The sequence below is a fragment of the Nyctereutes procyonoides genome, unplaced genomic scaffold (genome assembly GCF_905146905.1).
Source record: "Nyctereutes procyonoides isolate TBG_1078 unplaced genomic scaffold, NYPRO_anot_genome, whole genome shotgun sequence".
NCBI classification, from domain to species: Eukaryota; Metazoa; Chordata; class Mammalia; order Carnivora; family Canidae; genus Nyctereutes; species Nyctereutes procyonoides.
This window is the reverse complement of record NW_026575024.1, coordinates 7,648,755-7,667,339: the sequence shown is the minus strand read 5'-3', so window position 1 is coordinate 7,667,339 and position 18,585 is coordinate 7,648,755. Positions and strand designations below refer to the sequence as shown.

The following is an 18,585-nucleotide window of genomic DNA, read 5'->3' as shown; positions in this document are numbered from 1 at the left end:
AATAGAACAAAGCTTCATACCGCATACCTGGGAACAGAGAGAGGGTGATAATGAGTAATTCACACTGAAGTCAGGGCAAGTTTCCTAGAGGAAGTTGGCCTTGCAGGAAAAGTAAAATTTTTCTGGAGAAAGAGACATTCACCTTGAAGAAGCACCGTGCAAGTAAACTTGTGGGTGTGTTTGGCCTTTTGTTCATCAATCCACATACATACAGTGGGTTCCCCCAAGGTGACGGGTTCTGTTTTAGGTTCAGGGGACACAGTGGTGAGCAAAAACCTAGGGAACTTCCATTCTCGAGGCAAGACAGGCTCTAAACTGTAGGCCATAATACCCATTACAGGGCCGTGAGGGCAAAGATGTCACTGGAAGACAGAGCCTGGAGACTCTGATTAGATGGAGGGATGGGGGTGTCGAGTAGGGCTCTGCACGTAACTGAGATTTAAACTAGGACCCGTCGGTGGGTGCAAGTGAAATAAGGAAAGCATGCCAGGAGAATCATGGTGCCTTCTGAGGCTTGAACAAAAGCCATTGTGGCTGGAACTTGAGACACATGGGGAAGGTATCAGAGAGGAGGCTGGCAAGGTAGCTACAGGAAAGACCACAGAGGGCCTCGATGGTCACTCTAAGGACTTGGCTGCTTATTCCAAGTGCAAAGAGAAGTCACTGAAGTGTTCTGTTTTATGCACAGAAATGCTGGTATCAGACTTGTGTGTGGAAAGATCGTCTGGATGCTGTGTTTACAGTGAATTAATGTGGTTACGATGGAAGTAGAAAGGCTAATAAGTAGTTGTGGCTAGTAGTGCTTGTATTGGGGTATTAGCACAAAAATACATACATAAAAAATAAGCAGTTGTGGGGTGCCTGAGTGGCTCAGCCAGTTAAACATCTGACTCTTGATTTCTGCTCAGGTCACCATCTCAGTGTCGTGAGATCGAGCCCTGTGTCGGGCTCCGCACTTAGCACAGAGTCTGCTTGAGATTCTTTCTCTCCTTTTGCCCCTTCCCCTGCTTGTACTCTTCCTCACTCTAAAATAAATACATAAATGAAATCTTCAAAAAATCAACTGTTGTATCTGGTAAACTCGGGGGGATTTGGAGTAGCTGGAGAATAATGTTGGTGGTGTCGAGCTACTAAAGCTTCCTGCTAAGGTAGGTAGTGCTTTATTTAGCCAGCTTTTGGGGGGAACACTGATGTCTTAGTGTATTTGGGCTGCCATAAAAAAAATACCATACACTGGGTAGCTTATAAACCACAGAAATAGAATTCTCATAGTTCTAGAATCTACGTGGGAAATCCATGGTCAAGGCATTGGCAGATTCAGTGTCTGAGACCTTGCTTTCTGGTTCATAGAAGGCATCTTCTCACATGGCAGAAGGCATGAGGAACTCTCTGGGGTCTTTTTTATAAGGACACTAATCCTGTTCAGTAGGGCTTCACCCTCAAGACCTATCACCCACCAAAGGTCCCAACTCTTTTTTTTTTTTTTAAGATTTTATTTATTAAAAAAAAAAAAAAGATTTATTTTATTTATTTATTTATTTAAGAGAGAGAGAGGAGAGAGAGAGAGAGAGAGAATGAGAATGAGTGCACGAGAGAGCACAAGCCAGTGGGGAGGCAGAGGCAGAGAGAGAAGCAGACTCCTGGCTGAGCTTGATGCGGGGCTCGATTCCAGGACCTTGGGATTCTGACCTGGGGCAAACGTAAATGCTTAACCAACTGAGCCACCAGGTGCCCCTCAAAGGTCCCACCTCTTAATACTGTCACCTTGAGGGGTAGGATTTCAACATGTAAATTTGGGGAGCCACAAACATTTGGTCAGTAGCAGCTGTTAAGATATTTTATGCCGGGGAATATGAATAATAGTGAAGGGGAATATAAGGGAAGGGAGAAGAAATGTGTGGGAGATATCAGAAAGGGACACAGAACATAAAGACTTCTAACTCTGGGAAATGAACTAGGGGTGGTGGAGGGGGAGGAGGGTGGGGGGTGGGGGTGAATGGGTGATGGGCACTGAGGGGTACACTTGACGGGATGAGCACTGGGTGTTATTCTGTATGTTGGTAAATTGAACATCAATAAAAATTAATTTATAAAAAAAAAAAAAGATATTTTATGCCAAGAAATTTGCCTTTTATATTATAAAAAGAGCCAGTGGAAGTTAAGAAGTAGGGGAATAAAATAATCAGGTTAGGGTATACGTGGAGGATATTGACTTCTCTCCTCCCCTGCTTCCTGAGCCAGGCATTCCTTGAATCTAGAATAAGATGAGCTCGGTAACTGAAGGCAGAGACAGATGGGAGATACATTCTTTTATAAAAACCCCAAAGAGCGATAGGAAGGGGAGGCTAAACTTGTTAATGTGTGTTATGTATCTTGTAAATACCCTGAAGCCATGGATGCCTTCTATGGCGCAGCCAGTGATCACAACCCTGGAATGCAGCAGGGGATCTGGATGTAACTGAGGGAGGGACAGCCATTTTGGAAACACAATAAACCAGTACCCTTAGCGGGAGGGGGGTGGTTTATAAATGTGTTAACATTTTGAGTGTTTATAACAGGGACCAAGAGACTGTGGGAGAGAGGAAGGAGATAGAAGAGGTCTAATGGGCGAGGCTTTCCCTAACGATAAGAAAAAGTGATGCCATGGAGGGTGCCATGCAGACTCTAAAACAGAGGCCCTGCAAACCATTGAGAAACCAAGAGTAAGACAGAATGGGAAAACCCACTGTCTGTTTTGGAATATGTGACTTGAACCCCAAGTGGAGGGGCGTTTTGGGGACTTCTGACACTCCATTCTTGAGTATCAGAGAGTGAAATGACTCACTGGGCCTCCATTCCCTTCCTTTAGGAAACCGGGCCTCCATTCCCTTCCTTCCTCGGGGTGGATGGGTGGAGGATACCTTCACTGGGAGTCCCCCCAGGGGTTGGAGTATTTGAAAGTCTCCACTGGGACAAGGATACCGATTTGAGAATTATTCATTAGGTAGACTCTGGGGAGAGAAAAACCCTAAAATGAGCTTTCTGTCTCTATGAAGTTTTCAGCTCGTGCCACTTACTATGTTTCAGAAAAATTGAAAAAGGGAGGTAATTCGCTCCCCTCCCTTGCTGTGTCTTAAGGATAACACCGAAAGAATTCACAGCTTTCAAAAACACCCTTTTTTTGCCAAGTGGTGTTCACCTGCGGGGTGCCTTCCACCGGCGTGGGGGTGGTGACTGGGCACACTCACTCGGGGAGTGTGATCGGACTGGCAATGGTTTGCTTTTGCAGGTTACAGAGCTCAACAATGTGAAGAACGTAGCTCGGTTGCCAAAGAGCACCAAGAAACACGCCATCGGGATTTATTTCAATGATGATACCTCCAAGACCTTTGCTTGTGAATCAGGTTCGTCGGAGGCAGGGAGGGCTTTTGCTTTTTGTGTTCAAAACAGGTGCTGGGCATGTGCGTTAATCTTTCGGACGTTTCCACAGATCTTGAGGCGGATGAATGGTGCAAAGTGCTCCAGATGGAGTGTGTGGGCACGCGGATCAATGACATCAGCCTCGGAGAGCCTGACTTACTGGCTACTGGGGTTGAGAGAGAACAGAGTGGTATGTAAAGAAAATTCTCTCCTTCGCTCTCTTTAACACTGTTTATGTCTCACCATAAGACGTCTTCCCTATGTGGAATTTTTGAAATTACAAAAAAAAAAATGATATAAAGTGAGAAGTTAAAAGAACCTTTATTTGACCTAAATCCTGTGTCACTATTTCAGTGTATTTCTTAATGTGTTTTCGACGCACAAATATGAAGGTATCTATATTAATAACATCATCTAGAAACCTGGGGGAACCTGCTATGTGCCGGTTTCTGTGGCAGATGCATTAAGTCCTTTAATGCATTAAATGCAATTAATTAAGTCATTTGCCTGGCAGCCCCATAACACTTTCCTGCGTTTTACAGATGAGGAGACTGAAGCTCAGAAATGCTATAGCCCTTGCTCCAATTCCTACAGCTAGTGTTTGATACCAGACTATATTCCTGGCCTATCCTCATAATATCCTGATTTGACCACATAATGGGTATGGGGGGTTTGTTTGTTTGTTTTTTGTCTTGCATTTTTCGCTGAAAGTATTGCACTAAAAGCTTTCCGATGTTTTTAGTAGAATCCACACTTCATGAATGTATTCTCAGGTTTAAACCCACCTAATTCTGTCCATTTTTTTTTTTTAACTGAAACACGTGAGCCAACTCCTTGAGCTCAACACTCAACCTGGGCATAAATCAGTTTAGGTAATAATGACCAAAACCCCCATGAACATTTCAGCAAAACTCAGTGTTGGTTTACAGTGTGAGCCTGGGAGTGAGGGATTATTTCTTTGTTTCCAAATAACGAAGCCTTGTGACAGGGTGGATTGGATCCCAGAGTCCTGCTCTGTTGTAACCTATTGACTTCACCCGTGAGGATGGAACACAACCAAAAAGGCCGTGGGTCCCCTGGCTTGATTACAAACATGGCACATGTGGAGTTGTACTGACCCTCGCCATGGGTGCACACTCCAATTAGTAAAAAATGCCCTTGCTTTCACTTGGAACTGTCTTCATGACACATTTACAGTCTGGGACTATTTTGGATGCACCATATCTGCCATAATCCATCTCCATGGAGGTGTTATTGACTGAGACTTACAAGTGCTTGGCTAATTTAGAAAAGTCTCTTTGTAGACTGTGTTCTGAGGTGCGGAGAAGCCAAGCCATTTTCCAGGGTCATAACACCCAAGCCCTGGGCTCTCCCTCGTATGGTTCACTAAATCAGCATGCTCTGGGCGGAGAAGATGCACCTGTAGTGCCTCATGGATGGATGCATATGAAGCCAAGCAAGGAGGAAAATATGTTAGGTTTTGCTTTTCTTTAAATCTAGAGTGCTCAGACCAGCACCTATTTTTCACAAATTTATATTTGTGAAGCTGCATCCTGATGGTGCTGCAAATGGAATCCAGGAATGGGCTGTGCCTAGGCATTCCCTCTACTGTACCATCTGTGCCTCGATTTCCTCTTCTGTCAAATAGGAATAAAAATATCCCTGGTCCATAACTAGTAGGGATCATTACAAAACTCAACTATGTCTTTGAAGGCATTTTACAATATTAACTTGCATGACTTCAAGTAATTGCAACAAAACCAATTGCTCTTACCACTGTTACTGTTGTGATTCTTGAGTGAAGTAGAGTTGTAGAAGAATTTCTACGTGAATAAATTGGTCATTATCGATTTCTCTGTTACTTCTCACTTAATGATGACTGTCTATCTGACTTGTTCCAGAATTCCCCCGAGAGAACTGTTACTCCGTTAGAATATACTTTTAAAATAATAGTTGCTAGAAGGCAGCAAATAATGAGTTATTGGGAGTTTGAAATAACTTTAGAAAATTGGAAAAAATATATCCATGAAATCATCCAATCATGACACTCCTACGTACTAAACTCAGCTAAAATCTACAAGAATTCTAATGACTTCCTTATTATAAAACAATTAATTTAGAATACCACTAATATGATTGGTGCCACACTATTTGTCAGATGTAGGCAATCTACCATAATGGTGGATAGGTGAAAATGTATTTGCTGTAATATTTTTCTTCATGTTTTCTTAGAGGTTTTGACTCCTAATTTCCTAAATTAATGAATTTTCTAGAAATGTAACAGAAATATCATGACTGAATCTGTGGGGATGAACATTTGGTTGCAGTAATAAGCCAAGTTGTTTATTTAGAGTAATCTTGGTTAAATTTTAACAGTCATCCAAATAAGCAAATGGATATTTGTAATTGGCTGAGGAGAGTTCTTGTTACAACTAGTTCAAATACATTCATTGGATTTTCCCCAAACCGGTGGTCAGTTAAGTGCATGGTAATTGGTATGGAGTTTTATTTAAATGATATGGGATATAGTTTTATTCATTTAGTTATGAAAATTATGAGTTGATCAATAAAACTCTAATATCATTAAATCGTGTGACAATTATTTTGCACCTGCATCTTTTGTGAACACAAAAATGTGGGTGTAATTAATATGTACTTGGCAGGAAAAAAATTGTTTTTAATGGTTTCACTGCTTTAGTCTTTTATTGGCATACAAATTTTTTATTATGCAAATTTAAAAATTCTAAAAATGGTCTTTGCTCATGTAAATAGTGTTTAGTGTGTGTTGACAGCCAGACTGTGTCATTATTATGTTACTTGACATGGTCTTCATTTAAAAAATCATTTTCTGAGACTGTGAATTTATGAGAAAGGTTTATCTTCCAGAATATTCAACCTAAACCTAGAATATGGGCTAGAATTATTTTGAAATGCCTCTTTATTCCTACAATGTCTTTGATGTTTTATTCCCGGGATTTTAGACTAACCTTTTGTTTTTCTCCCAGAGAGATTCAATGTGTATTTGATGCCATCCCCTAACTTAGATGTACATGGCGAATGTGCCTTGCAGATTACATATGAGCACATCTGTCTTTGGGACGTCCAGAATCCCAGAGTCAAACTCATCTCTTGGCCGCTAAGTGCCCTGCGGCGGTACGGGCGAGATGCTGCTTGGTTCACTTTTGAGGCAGGGAGGTGAGTTGTATGACTGTTCCTCTACTTTTTTTTCTTTCCCCAGGTTTGTTTATGAGATCCACCCTGAAGTGCGCTTCTGCAACTATTGTAGAGCTGTGACCCTACGGTGCTAGGTGTATTATAAAGTAGTCATATATTCAATATGGCTTTATTTCCTGTGGAGGATTCTGATGTTTCATGAATGTGATATGAATTTTCATTGCACAGTTTGATTCCATTCCACAAACTGCAGTTGAATTAGGTAAAAATGCTGAAAATGTACCATTTACTGGGTCATGCCGAACACAAGCCAACTTCTTGAGTTTTGGAAAATATCCATATTGTTATTCTGCTTATGTTTCTTTGTTGGCTTACTGTGGTAAACTATCAGGATGAGGGGCCATTCGTTTCTGAAGGCGCCATTGACTGAGTTCCATCCATGGTGTGATGAATAGTGCTGACTCCAGAAGGTTGATTCTAGAACTGGCTTACTGCAATCAATACCCAATAAGCATTTCTAGGGCTTTCCTTTTTTCCTTTCAGAAGTCAATTTTGGAAGATGGTGCTAATAATATCTGGGTTGATCATTAGCTACAAAGAGATTCATCTAATCAAGAATTCACTTTTCTCCCCCTCAGAATTTGGGCTCTTTTTTCTCTTTTTAAACATCGCAGATTAATTTTATATTTTAGAATTTTAAATTATTAAATTTTAAGAAATACAAATCCCTCTGTAAAATGGCCTGACATTTACATTAAAGTTGAAAGCAGTCAGCTTGTGACTTTGAAAAATTTTTTGTTCGTTTGTAAAACTGGATGGTTCTTCCCGACAGCAATACAATACTTGATATAAGGAGAGTAAAGACAGAAGTTCCAAACACCTAAGATCCTAATTTGTGTGAATATATGACGATAATGCTCTGCTCAACTTAATCTGCTCATTCTGTTATAAGCAAAGCCCAATTATTTAAGCTTTGCTTTTCAGAAATATGATCAATTCGATTCTCCTACAACTATCCTAGAAGGTTTTTTTTTTCCTACTAGGTTTTTAAGCTCTTCTTTCCCAAACAGCTCTTTCCCATTCTGTTATAAGTACCTGGAAATTGAAATGCTATAAATGAGTCTGTGAATCTTCCAGAGACGGCAAAGGTCCTCACATTAGGAAATAAAACTGTAATCTTCAGAGCAGTGTTCTTTTGTCAGAATCACTTGTTTATTATCCTTAGGGGAAAGTCTCTGTAGAAAGATCAGATTTTGTTTGGGAAAGTGGGTATATTTCCCTGTTTGGTTCTCAGGAATTATCTATGTATTAATCGTTACCAGTGAAACCTATGTATGAAAAATATTTCATGATAGAAATAGACTTTTCTATCGACTGTATACCTCATCTCATCTTCCCCTTGTGTATCAAATCAATGCACAGTGGAATTCTGCATTGATCAGGATGTTTGGGGCCTATTTTGGATAGCTTTTATTCAAACATTAAAATTTTTCAATTATTCCTTGGATTTATAGGAATAGTAATAGGAAGAGTATGTCTTTTATCATAATTTTTGAAAGCTAAAACCTTAGTAAACTTTTTTAGTATCTCATGACTAATGTTAAACTTTTTTTGACATTATCTTTCAGGTTTTAATGTTATTCATATCTTGCAAAAGTTTAATTTATTCTTATTAATCTAGTGGACTGCTAAGGATCCAGAAGATTATTTTAAAGACTGATATTTCTCCTAAGTGTGATAGGAAACCATAGAGACTTTTAAGCAGGTGCATGTGTGCGTGTGTGTGTGTGTGTGTGTGTGTGTGTGTGTCAGGAGGGGGCGGGGCATAATCTTGTTTACATTTTGTGGACAATGGGATGGAGTTGGCAGATGTACATACATATGGGGAGATAAATGAAGTAACTCAGGTAAAAGAAATGGTGGATGAAAATTATGGATATATTGGAGACATACACTTCAGAAATATACCAATGGCCTTTGACCAAAAGCCCTAAAGTACTGACTTGGAAAATGAAAGCATTTTGTTCTATGACTTTGGTCTCTTTATGGTGCGACCTTTAGGGTATTTTGTCCAAGATCTCCAGCTACTAGATGATTAGAATACCTGCAACCCATACCACACAGTGTTGTGTGTCAAATATTGCAGGGACTTAGAACACTTATACTTCGGAATCCTATTCTTCCTCAGTGGTCATGCTTTGGGGCAAACTTGAGAGTGAGTCATCAGAAGGGAAAGTATCGGGAATGTGTCCTCAGGATCTTGTTCATTTCTCAAACAGCGTGATGTGGTGGACGAAGCACTGGCTCAGGAGTCAGAGTTTCTCATTTCTGTTCATTATTAGTGTTGACCTTGAACAAAGGGTTTAACCTTCCTCGTAAGTTTATCCAGGTAATAACTTCTTTGCAGAATTGTTGTGGATAACAGCCACGATGCAGGCAGATGACCTGGAAGGGTGCTGGGCTGCTCCTCAGTAGTGTCTTTGATATTTTATGATTACTTTTGGAGCAGGACTTGAGTTTGCAGGATACAGACAGTGTTAAACACAAGGTAACATTACTATTTTATATTTTGCCTGAAACTCAAATAAAGATGAATTCTTACAGTCACCATCAGGATGCTCAAGATAATAAGATCATTTGTGTTCCCCCAAGCATGAAGGTTTCATATCTGCCTTGGTTTATTACTGAAGATAATTTTTTCCTTGGCTATTTTTGGATGTGTTCAAAACAAACCAGTTTCATATTAACTAATATAATTTTCTCCTTGTTTCGTGTCGATAAATGGAGAGGAGTTGAGTCTCTCTAGGCAAATAGTTTTCACGTATCCAAAATGCATCTGCAAAGATTTTGCAGTCTTGTCCTCCAGAATGCAAGGAGTCTCCCCAGAGACTTTGGACAGAGTTCTGCTCACCTTCAGCCTTTGTTCGAGTTGGGACTGAGGGTTATTTCTGCTCAGTGGCCCCACCAAGACTGACACATGTAATAAACTGGATGAGAATTGGAGGAAATGAAATGAGATTGCAGCTCTACCCCATACTGGATGTGGACCTTAAGTGAATGACCTAACTGTCTGAGCTCCACTGGCCACCTATAGAATGGATACAGTATACTGTGTACCTCACGAGATTGCCATGGAGATTAGATAAGGTGCATACCCAAATACGTGGCATAATGCCTGGCATGTAGTAGACAGTTGTATCAAGCCAACTGACATAACAAGAAAGAAATCCATTGGCTCACCGAACCAAAAGTCCAGGAGGGTAGGGATAGTGTCAGACTTGACTTGATTCAGAGTCTAAATCTCTCAGTCCTGTTTCTTCTAGAATGGCTTTGCCCTGGCTCCACGCAGTGGCTTCCAAGAGCTTGGAGATCTTCTCACACCATCAGCCAATAGAAGAGAAAGAAATTCCTACCATTTATGGAGCATTACACTCACTAGATGTCAAGTCCTATACTGAGGACTTGATACAAAGTACACAGGGTACAGATACAATGGGATGGTTCTCCCAAAGCAGGAAAGGGGGTACTGATGCCATCAGAAGAGAGGTAGATGTAAGGTTTAAAACGAAAGAAAATCTAACAAAATGTGTCCAATACAGCGCTTAATGATTGCTCAAAGCAAATAGGGCAAAGCAGCTGTTGGACTGTAATTAGCAATATCACCCATAATGGTGCTGAGATGCAGAACAGTGGTTCTCAACCAGGGATGTGGTTGTCCCAGGGGACACTTGACAACGTCATGAGACATTTTTGATTGTCACAATTGGACAAGGGTGCCATTGGCGTCTAGTGGATAGAGGGGCCAGAGATGCTGCTAAACATACACTGTGCAGAACAATACCCCACAACAAATATGTTACTGGTCCAATTATCCAGTTGAAAAACTCTGTTCCGGCAGGCATACCAGCCATTGAAAATAATCACTGGTATTTATAGAGCCATTATTACATGAAGGTCACTATGCTCAGCATTTTACACACGCTGTCTCATTTAAGCCATTCACCGATCATATAAAGTAGGGAATATTATCATTCTCATCTTAAAACGAAACTTAGAGACCTGGATGACTGGTCCAGAGGCATTAGACTAATAAATGGTGGATTCAGGAGCCACACTCAGGTCTTCTTACTTCCAGACCCTGTAGATATCTAGGGCAACTAAATGTCATAGTCCACTAGGTGAGCCTAGCTCTTCATTAACATCTACAGAGCTAGGGAAGAGAAGGCGTTCTTACATCACCAGAGTTCCCTAAAACCATTCATATGTGTGCTAATGTATGAATTTTCCCAGTTACTGGAACCTCCTATTTGTTCTTTTACTTTGGAGAACAGGCACATGGTGCCAGGATGCTTCATCCCTCCTGGACGGCAGTATCATGATCATAGGTCATTAGAGTCTTCTAGGCCTTGTTTCTCCCCCTCTCCACCCAACATAAGCAAATCAGATCATATGTGTTGTTTTTTTCCTTGAATAAATCCAGAGTTGGAATAGAAGCTTTCTAATGAAGTGCAATTACGCGATTAATTGCCACCCCTTGCCCCTGGAGACAACAGTTAGGTTATTTGGTGGGCCGAGAGACACATTGCCTCTTCTGTTTGAAGTTTTTCTGGTCTTTTGTTTGTTTCTTTCCCCCTTCGGAGTCCTGAAACTTCAGTAAAATACATCACTGGATGGGGCTCTGATTTTTTTTTTTTTTTTTATGGGAAGATCCAACCGACATGAGGTTCTGACTGTGTCAACATCTCCCTTGGAACCATTCTTGAAATGTTATTGTTTAAAGAAAGGTGGCAGGTGTCCAGTAAGTACCAGTGTTAATTTTATAGCTGGCTGCTGAGTTAGCATGCTCCAGTGGCAGGCACTGTCTTACCTCCTGACTGATTTAAATTAATACCCTGGGTTTAGCACCTGCAGGAGTGAAAGAAGCTCAGGTGACATTTGGCAGGATGTACTGAATAATTACCACACATGAGTGCTTCTCTTTACCAGCCTGAGAGAGCCTCTATTGTGCTTTTGACATCATTTTAAGAGAAACTTTTAGGTATGCCAAGTATATGTGAAAATCGACATTGCATGTACAAATTATTTTTCTTAAATGGAGTGCACAAATTCATGAAAACGTTTTTTTTTTTTTTTTTTTTTTTGGATTCAAGACATCCTAGCAGCCTTGGAAAAGAAATTACTCATATCTGGTCTACATCACTCTGAAAACAAGTAATTGGTGAAATAATTTATCGGTGGAGAAGAAAATTGTTTCCCCCTGCAATTGATGAGTGCATAGGACCACAATTCTAATATAAATCGTTGAATAGTCTCTGTTTCTCTTCTTGATTCTAAGCTGCTTTGTAATTCCTCATTCCTAAATATTTAGGGAACACACACCCGTTCTAATTAAAGGATCGAAAGCAAATTGTACTCCGTTCTTCCTGCCATGTTGAGTAGGCAAATTGGGGTAAACACGTGCTGGATCCCACATGCGGGCTTGCTGAGAAGTGTGATTCTTTTCTTTTGCAAGAAAATACAAACTACATTTGTGCCATTTATGTGGCCGTTTATTCCCCATTGGTACTCTCTCAAAAGTAATTGTAGTTATAAAGGTGATGCACGTGTATTATAAATACCCCATTAATAGAGGCGGGTGTGAAATAGAAGTGAGAGTCCATGGAGTAAGCTTTTTAGTAATCATCTTCAGGAGGTCTGTGCTGGGTGTGGGGGTGTGAACACGACAAGGCAAGGCCACATCATATGTAAGGCTCTTGGCCGGGTCCCTTCCACCTCCTTGTTGTGACTGTAGCACGTGAAATCCCTAAAGGAAAGGATGGCTTCCTCATGACCTTTGGGGAGAACATCTCCTCCGTACATCCTGTCTTGTGGCCATCTTTTTTAAGGAAAACTTTTCTGTGTATTTTGAATTTTATTTATTTATTTTTCTAGCTTTCTTGAGGTAGCATTGACATAGAACGTTGTTTACATTTAGAGTGTATGTGTACATTCCGAGGTGGTCACCGCCACAGAGTTATTAGTCAGCACCCTCACCACCTCACGTAATTATTGCCTTCTGTGGGTGTGGCTGAGAACATTTAAGATCTACTCTCTTCACAGCTTTCAGGTGTACAATACTGTATTTCTCACTGTAGTCACAGTGCTGTACATTAGCTCCCCAGAATTTACGTACCCTGTAACTGGAAGTTTATGCCCTGTGCTCAGCTCCTCTTACCCCCCACCCCACCCCCTTGGCAACCACCATGCTACTGTCTGCTTCTGTGAGTTTGACTTTTTTTATATTCCACGCACAAGTGAGAGCATACAGTGTTTGTCTTTCTCTGACTTATTGCACTTACATAATGCCCTGGAGGTCCATGCATGTTGTTACAAATAGCAGGATTTTCTTCCTTTTTATAGTTAATATTACATTGTATACATACATATACAGATGCCACAGTTTCTTTATGCATTTCACCCATTGGGAGACACTTGGCTGTTTCCTTGTCTTGGCTCTTGTAAATAATGCTGCGGAGAACATGGGATGCACATAACTCTGTGACACAGTGATTTCATTTTCTTCGAATATATGCCCAGAAGTAGAATAACTAGATCATATGGCAGTTCTATTTTTAGTTTTTTGAAGAACCATCTTACAGTTTTCCACAGGACTCTACTGATTTATATTCCCGCCAACAACAGTGCACAAGTGTTTCCTTTTCTCCAGTGTTCTCTGATACTCATTATCTCTACACTTTTTCATATTAGCCATTCTAACAGGTGTGAGGTGATATCGTGCTGTTTAGATTTCCCTGATGATTAGCGATGCTGGACCTATTTTCATGTACCTGTTGGCCATGTGTATGGTGCGGCCATCTTCCTGCAGCGACGATCCACCAGTGTATGTGACCACTTTATATGTGATGGAACCTCACATTCTAGAAGGGCCTAGTAAAAATGAGTCACTTCTTTCTTTCTTTTTTAATTTTTATTTATGATAGTCACACACACAGAGAGAGAGAGGCAGAGACACAGGCAGAGGGAGAAGCAGGCTCCATGCACCGGGAGCCCGACGTGGGACTCGATCCCGGGTCTCCAGGATCGCGCCCTGGGCCAAAGGCAGGCGCCAAACCGCTGCGCCACCCAGGGATCCCTGAGTCACTTCTTTCTTGCATCAAATGTTGGTTGGGTGCACCCTTAGAGCCTGGTGTGGTTCCAAGCCCTGTGGATGTAGCAGTGAATAAAATATACGAGTGTTCCACCATTAGGAAATTCACCCCGTAGAGGAAAGGGAGTATAGACAATAACAGACATTTTAAAAAGTAAAAAAGATGTTCGATTGTATAAGTCCACAGCAAAAAATAAAGTCACTCGATAGAAAGTGCCAATGGAGGGGGTGCCGTTTTAAACAGGGTGAATGGGACTGGCTTTGCCAAGTCAGAGATGCCTGAGAAAAGATCTAGGAGGGATCAGGGCCGCAGTGAGAACGTTCCAGCCAGAAGAAGGAGGTTGGGAAAAGATGCTGAGGGGGGTTTCTGTGGAGTGTGCAAAGAATAGCCAAGTGGCTGGCGTGGTTGGAGCAGAATAAGAGGAGGGAGCAATGTATGTAAAGGTGGAGATGCAACAGGGTCAGGCTGTGTGGGGCTTGAAGAGCACTGTAAAGCATGTGGTTTTTAGTCTTAGCTAAGGAGCTACTGGGGGTGGTGGGGAGAGGTGGGTCACTGCAAGGTTTGAAAGAATGGTCCCCAAGACCTTCCATGTTTCTGAAACCAATCGCAAATTGAGGGGTCCCCACAACCACCCAAGGTTTAATAATTTGCTAGAATGATTCAGAGCTTACTGACATCTATGAAACTCATGGTTAAAGCCTATAACAGTAGAGGATAGAGAGTAACTCCCATCAGCCACGGGGAGGGTGGCGCCCAGAGAAGTACCAGGCATAGAGCTTCTGTGTCCTCTCCGCGTGGACTCTGAACAGCATACCGTCCTCAAATCACCATCTGACAGTCCACGTAGAGTATTGCCGAGACCAGGGAAGCCCCCCAGCCACCGCTGAGAGTTTTTCCCGGGGTTCCATTACATGCATGTGCGGCTGATTCATTGATCATGCACACGGCTGAACCCAGCCTCCAGGTCAGTCGGCAGCACATGACCTGAAGCCTCACCCCAAACCCCATCGTTACTGTTTGTCAACCCAAGAACCCCAGGCAAACACAGATTACCACCCAGGTGACTGCCGGCGCAAAGGCTAGACAAGAGTTTTTTGGACAAGATTAAAGTCTTCACTACATAGAAAGGGGTAAGCAAAGAAGTGACATGGTCTGACTTATTATTATTTTTTAACTAGACACTTAGGCTAAAACCAGTTAGGAGGAGGGTCTTGTATGCTCACAGTGAGGACAAGAGTGGCCGCAAGGATGTTGGTAACAGGGAAGTGGGCTTACGTGTTGGGATACAGACGTCGTCAAAGCTAACAAACAACGCCAGAGGGATGTACTGACTGGCTGGACGTGGGTCAGGAGAGAGGGAGAGAGGAGTCAGGCTCCTCCACGGGCCGCTAAAACTGCGGAGGAAATGCCCCAGGGGGCAGGTGTGGGGACGATCAGACTTGTTTGGGGCATGTTTCAGTAGAGGAAACATGTAGCAGGAGGAGCGAGGGCCATATGCCCCCTTCGATTGGGTCAGGGCATAGCATTGCGGAGCCAAAGGGGGGAAAAAGGATGTTTCTTTGACTTCACATGTCACGTGATTAAGGACACATATAATTAACGAACTACCACTGTCTCTACCACTAGCCATGGGGTATGACTTCGGATAGGTTTGTCTCGTTTTCATAGACTCTCAAGTCCACATACGTGGCGTGAGAATTTGAATGTAAAATGTGATAATGTGCACACTTAAGGGAACCGGTAGGAAGCCTGGGGACACCGATGGTAAAGCCACAGGAGAAAGGACAGCATGTGGCAACGCATCCTCTGAATTGGGACCCTGTCTACCTTCACCTCGCTCCCTCGGCCGATGAGCTTTATTGAGGTTGTTACTAACACTCGGGAACAGGTGCAGTCTACTTCACTGGAGCTGGAGAAATAAAACCCCCAGTCATCTGCATTGTAGTTTTTATTTAAGGAAAGCTGCTTCTTTTCTTAAAGGGACAATCCTATTCCCCAATTCGTATTTCCATTCTCAAAGAGGAGGTTTGTATTCGTCTGTTTTCATAGCAGGTGAGCCTCACACATAGACTCTCGTCCCCAGCCACACACTTCCCACCCCCAGGCATCTTTTGCCCGCTTCCCCGATGCCACAGGATGTGGTCACCCACGTTTCCTTCCAGCCCCAAAATGCGGTAGTGCCTCCCTCCTGAAGTTTTCCCTGAGGATCACGTCCTCATTGGCTTTGACATTTTAAAGGCTTAAAATAACAACCACAAATCCCAGTTCGGGGCTTACCTTGTTGCAAGATCCTTTGCTAAAGATAAAACACCATTTCCCACCACCCTAAGAGGTTTGGGGCATCTTATTGCTCACATTTGGGATATGAGGCCGTGGAAACTTCAAGACGTCAGGATACTTGATGGTGATTCCAGCATATGAGGGATCTGGACTTCTATCTTCCCACTCTTCCCACATCACCTAGGGTAGGGCTCCGGGATGCACACCCCCATTTCCTCAGCTGTGGGATGATTTTAGTGACGGAGGCATAGCAGTAAGTGAATGTGATTCTCACAGTGATATGGTCTTTTTCTTCTCAATTATCTTTTCGATCCTTTAGGTTAAAAGTATAGAAAAAACATTTCGGTGGGGTGCTGGTACATCTAAAACACATCTTGTAACACCTTCTGATTTACCTGTGTTACCAACAAGTGAGCAAATGTGCCGTTCAGGTCTTTGACCAGAGGACCTAGACAGAGTTCAATGACGTATTTTGTTTTCATTGCATTTATTTTCGCATCTGCCTTCAATTTATGGCAGAGCCTACCGCCTTATGATTTTTGATTTGGTGGCTCGTTGACAATACATTTGTTTAAGGGAGAAGAAACCTGAGTTGATTTTGAAAGTTATTAAATAGGCGGCACAAAGATTGGACAAACAAGCGCAAGTTGTCCAAGGAGGACAGACACTCCCCAGAGCAGCCCCGCGCCCAGCAGCCTGAGTGGCAACAGTGACGCATCCTGCAGTGTCCTGCACTGATTTCTATTTCTCACCCCACTGGTCTCAGGAAAGGACGAGAGAGTCATGACAGTAGCAGGCAGCTTAGATTGCCCGGTCTCCAGCCAACACACACACGCGTGCGCGCGCACACACACACACACACACACACACACACACGGCTCCTGCAGAGCCAACTGCCTCCTTGTCTCAAGCTGAGATCACCAGGCAGTGGCACCAGTGATTGGAGCAGGCAAGCCCCTGCAGACCACAGGTGTGGAATTAGATCTCCCTCAACCTGAAAACCATCGGTGGTGCAGCCACAGCTCCCCTGAACCCACAAGCTGCCTTACATGTACAGCCGTTCTACTGCTAACGCAGAAGTTAGGTGCTCCCTCAACCCCTTTGTTTTTGGTCTATTTTAGTGGTTCTCAGCTGGGGACATTTTGCCACCTTGGGGACATTTACCAATGTCTGGGGACATTTTTAGTTGTCACAATGAGGGGATTCTATTGGCAGCCAATGGGTGGACACCAGAGACGCCGCTAAACATCCTACAACACAGAGGGCAGTTCCCACAACCAAGGGTGATCTGGCCATACGATATCGCTCATGTCAGGTGCGCCCCTGTAGAGAGGCCCTGTTGCATAAGCTCCTAACAGACCCTTCCCCAGATTTTTCTTAAAGATGGAGCCACCAGATACCATGTGGTTAAGCCTCTTGTTTACTTCGTGTGGTCTTTCTGTGCATTTTCTTACCATGGTGTCTGGCACGCTGTAGCCACGAGTGGGAGAGGGGTCGCACTCTGTTTGTTCACCTCACTTTCACAGACAAAAGAATGTCAACATTCTGCAATGTTTTGCTCCCAGTTTTGTGCCTGTTCTGCAAGGTGCTTCCGATTGGTGTCTCCCCAGTTTTTGGCTTCCTGATATTCTTTGTTACGACGTAACATCGACACTCACCCCTTTGCCCAACTATACTTTGCTTTATCTGCTGCTCCTCTGACCAGTGTGGCTCATCGTAGCATGATGTTAGTCTTGAACCTGTTCACGTCCATGGATCTTGTTTAGCCAAGCAAACTGTAAACTCCTCAAAGAAAAAGCCCACGTCTTTGCCTTTAGATACGTTGCTGCAGCTCTTATGATTTGCCTTCTGTTTGTCTAAGTACGCTGTTCTTTCAAATATGTAATGGTAACTGTGAAATGTAACATTGATTTAAGAGTGCCACAAATACACATGTCGAGTATGAGATACATCCTGCTTGTAACTGTGTCCAACAATTCTAAACACGAGGGGACACACACACACACACACACGTGTACAACATACATCTTGAAAGTGGGGAAATGTGGAACCATCTGGCATTCTAATCTTAAATTTCCTTATTAATACAATCCACCAGGAGATCATTTATTTTGGTTTTCTTTCTTTTTTTTTTTTTAAAAAAAAGATTTTATATATTCATGCATGAGAGACACAGAGAGAGAGGCAGAGACACAGGCAGAGGGAGAAGCAGGCTTCCTGCGGGGAACATGATGTGGGACTCGATCCCAGGATCCAGGATCAGGACCTGAGCCGAAGGTAGTCGCTCAACTACTGAGCGACCCAGATGCCCCTATTTCGGTTTTCATAATTGCAATCCCATTAGTATTTTTCCAATACAGTGTATTGATGTGAAATGTCATTGGCAAAGAGCGGAAACCATTTCCAAAGTTGGGCATCCTTGCCTGTGGTGGCTCCGCAGAATGAAGCCCTCATCTCGGGGCACTCATGCTCATCCCTGGGTCCTCAGGAGGGCTGCCCCTCCTGCCAGCCTGTCCCTGGGGTGTTGGGTCACTCGACTCCGTCCAACCTCAAAGCATTCTCTGTGCAGTTCTTCCGGGACTCT

General features: G+C 42.8%; 1 protein-coding gene across 3 annotated transcripts in view; it reads left to right on the top strand.

The window, feature by feature from the left end:
* The window catches only part of DOK5 (docking protein 5), a 153,518-nt gene that overhangs the window by 97,591 nt on the left and 37,342 nt on the right, over window positions 1-18,585 (top strand). For 2 of the 3 annotated variants that reach the window (XM_055303179.1, XM_055303160.1), the window contains exons 3-5: window positions 3,269-3,383; window positions 3,470-3,589; window positions 6,405-6,594. In XM_055303179.1, the coding sequence (XP_055159154.1) occupies window positions 3,269-3,383; window positions 3,470-3,589; window positions 6,405-6,594 (425 nt within the window). The remainder of the gene's footprint in view (window positions 1-3,268; window positions 3,384-3,469; window positions 3,590-6,404; window positions 6,595-18,585) is intronic. The other variant, XM_055303169.1, reaches the window with a different exon arrangement.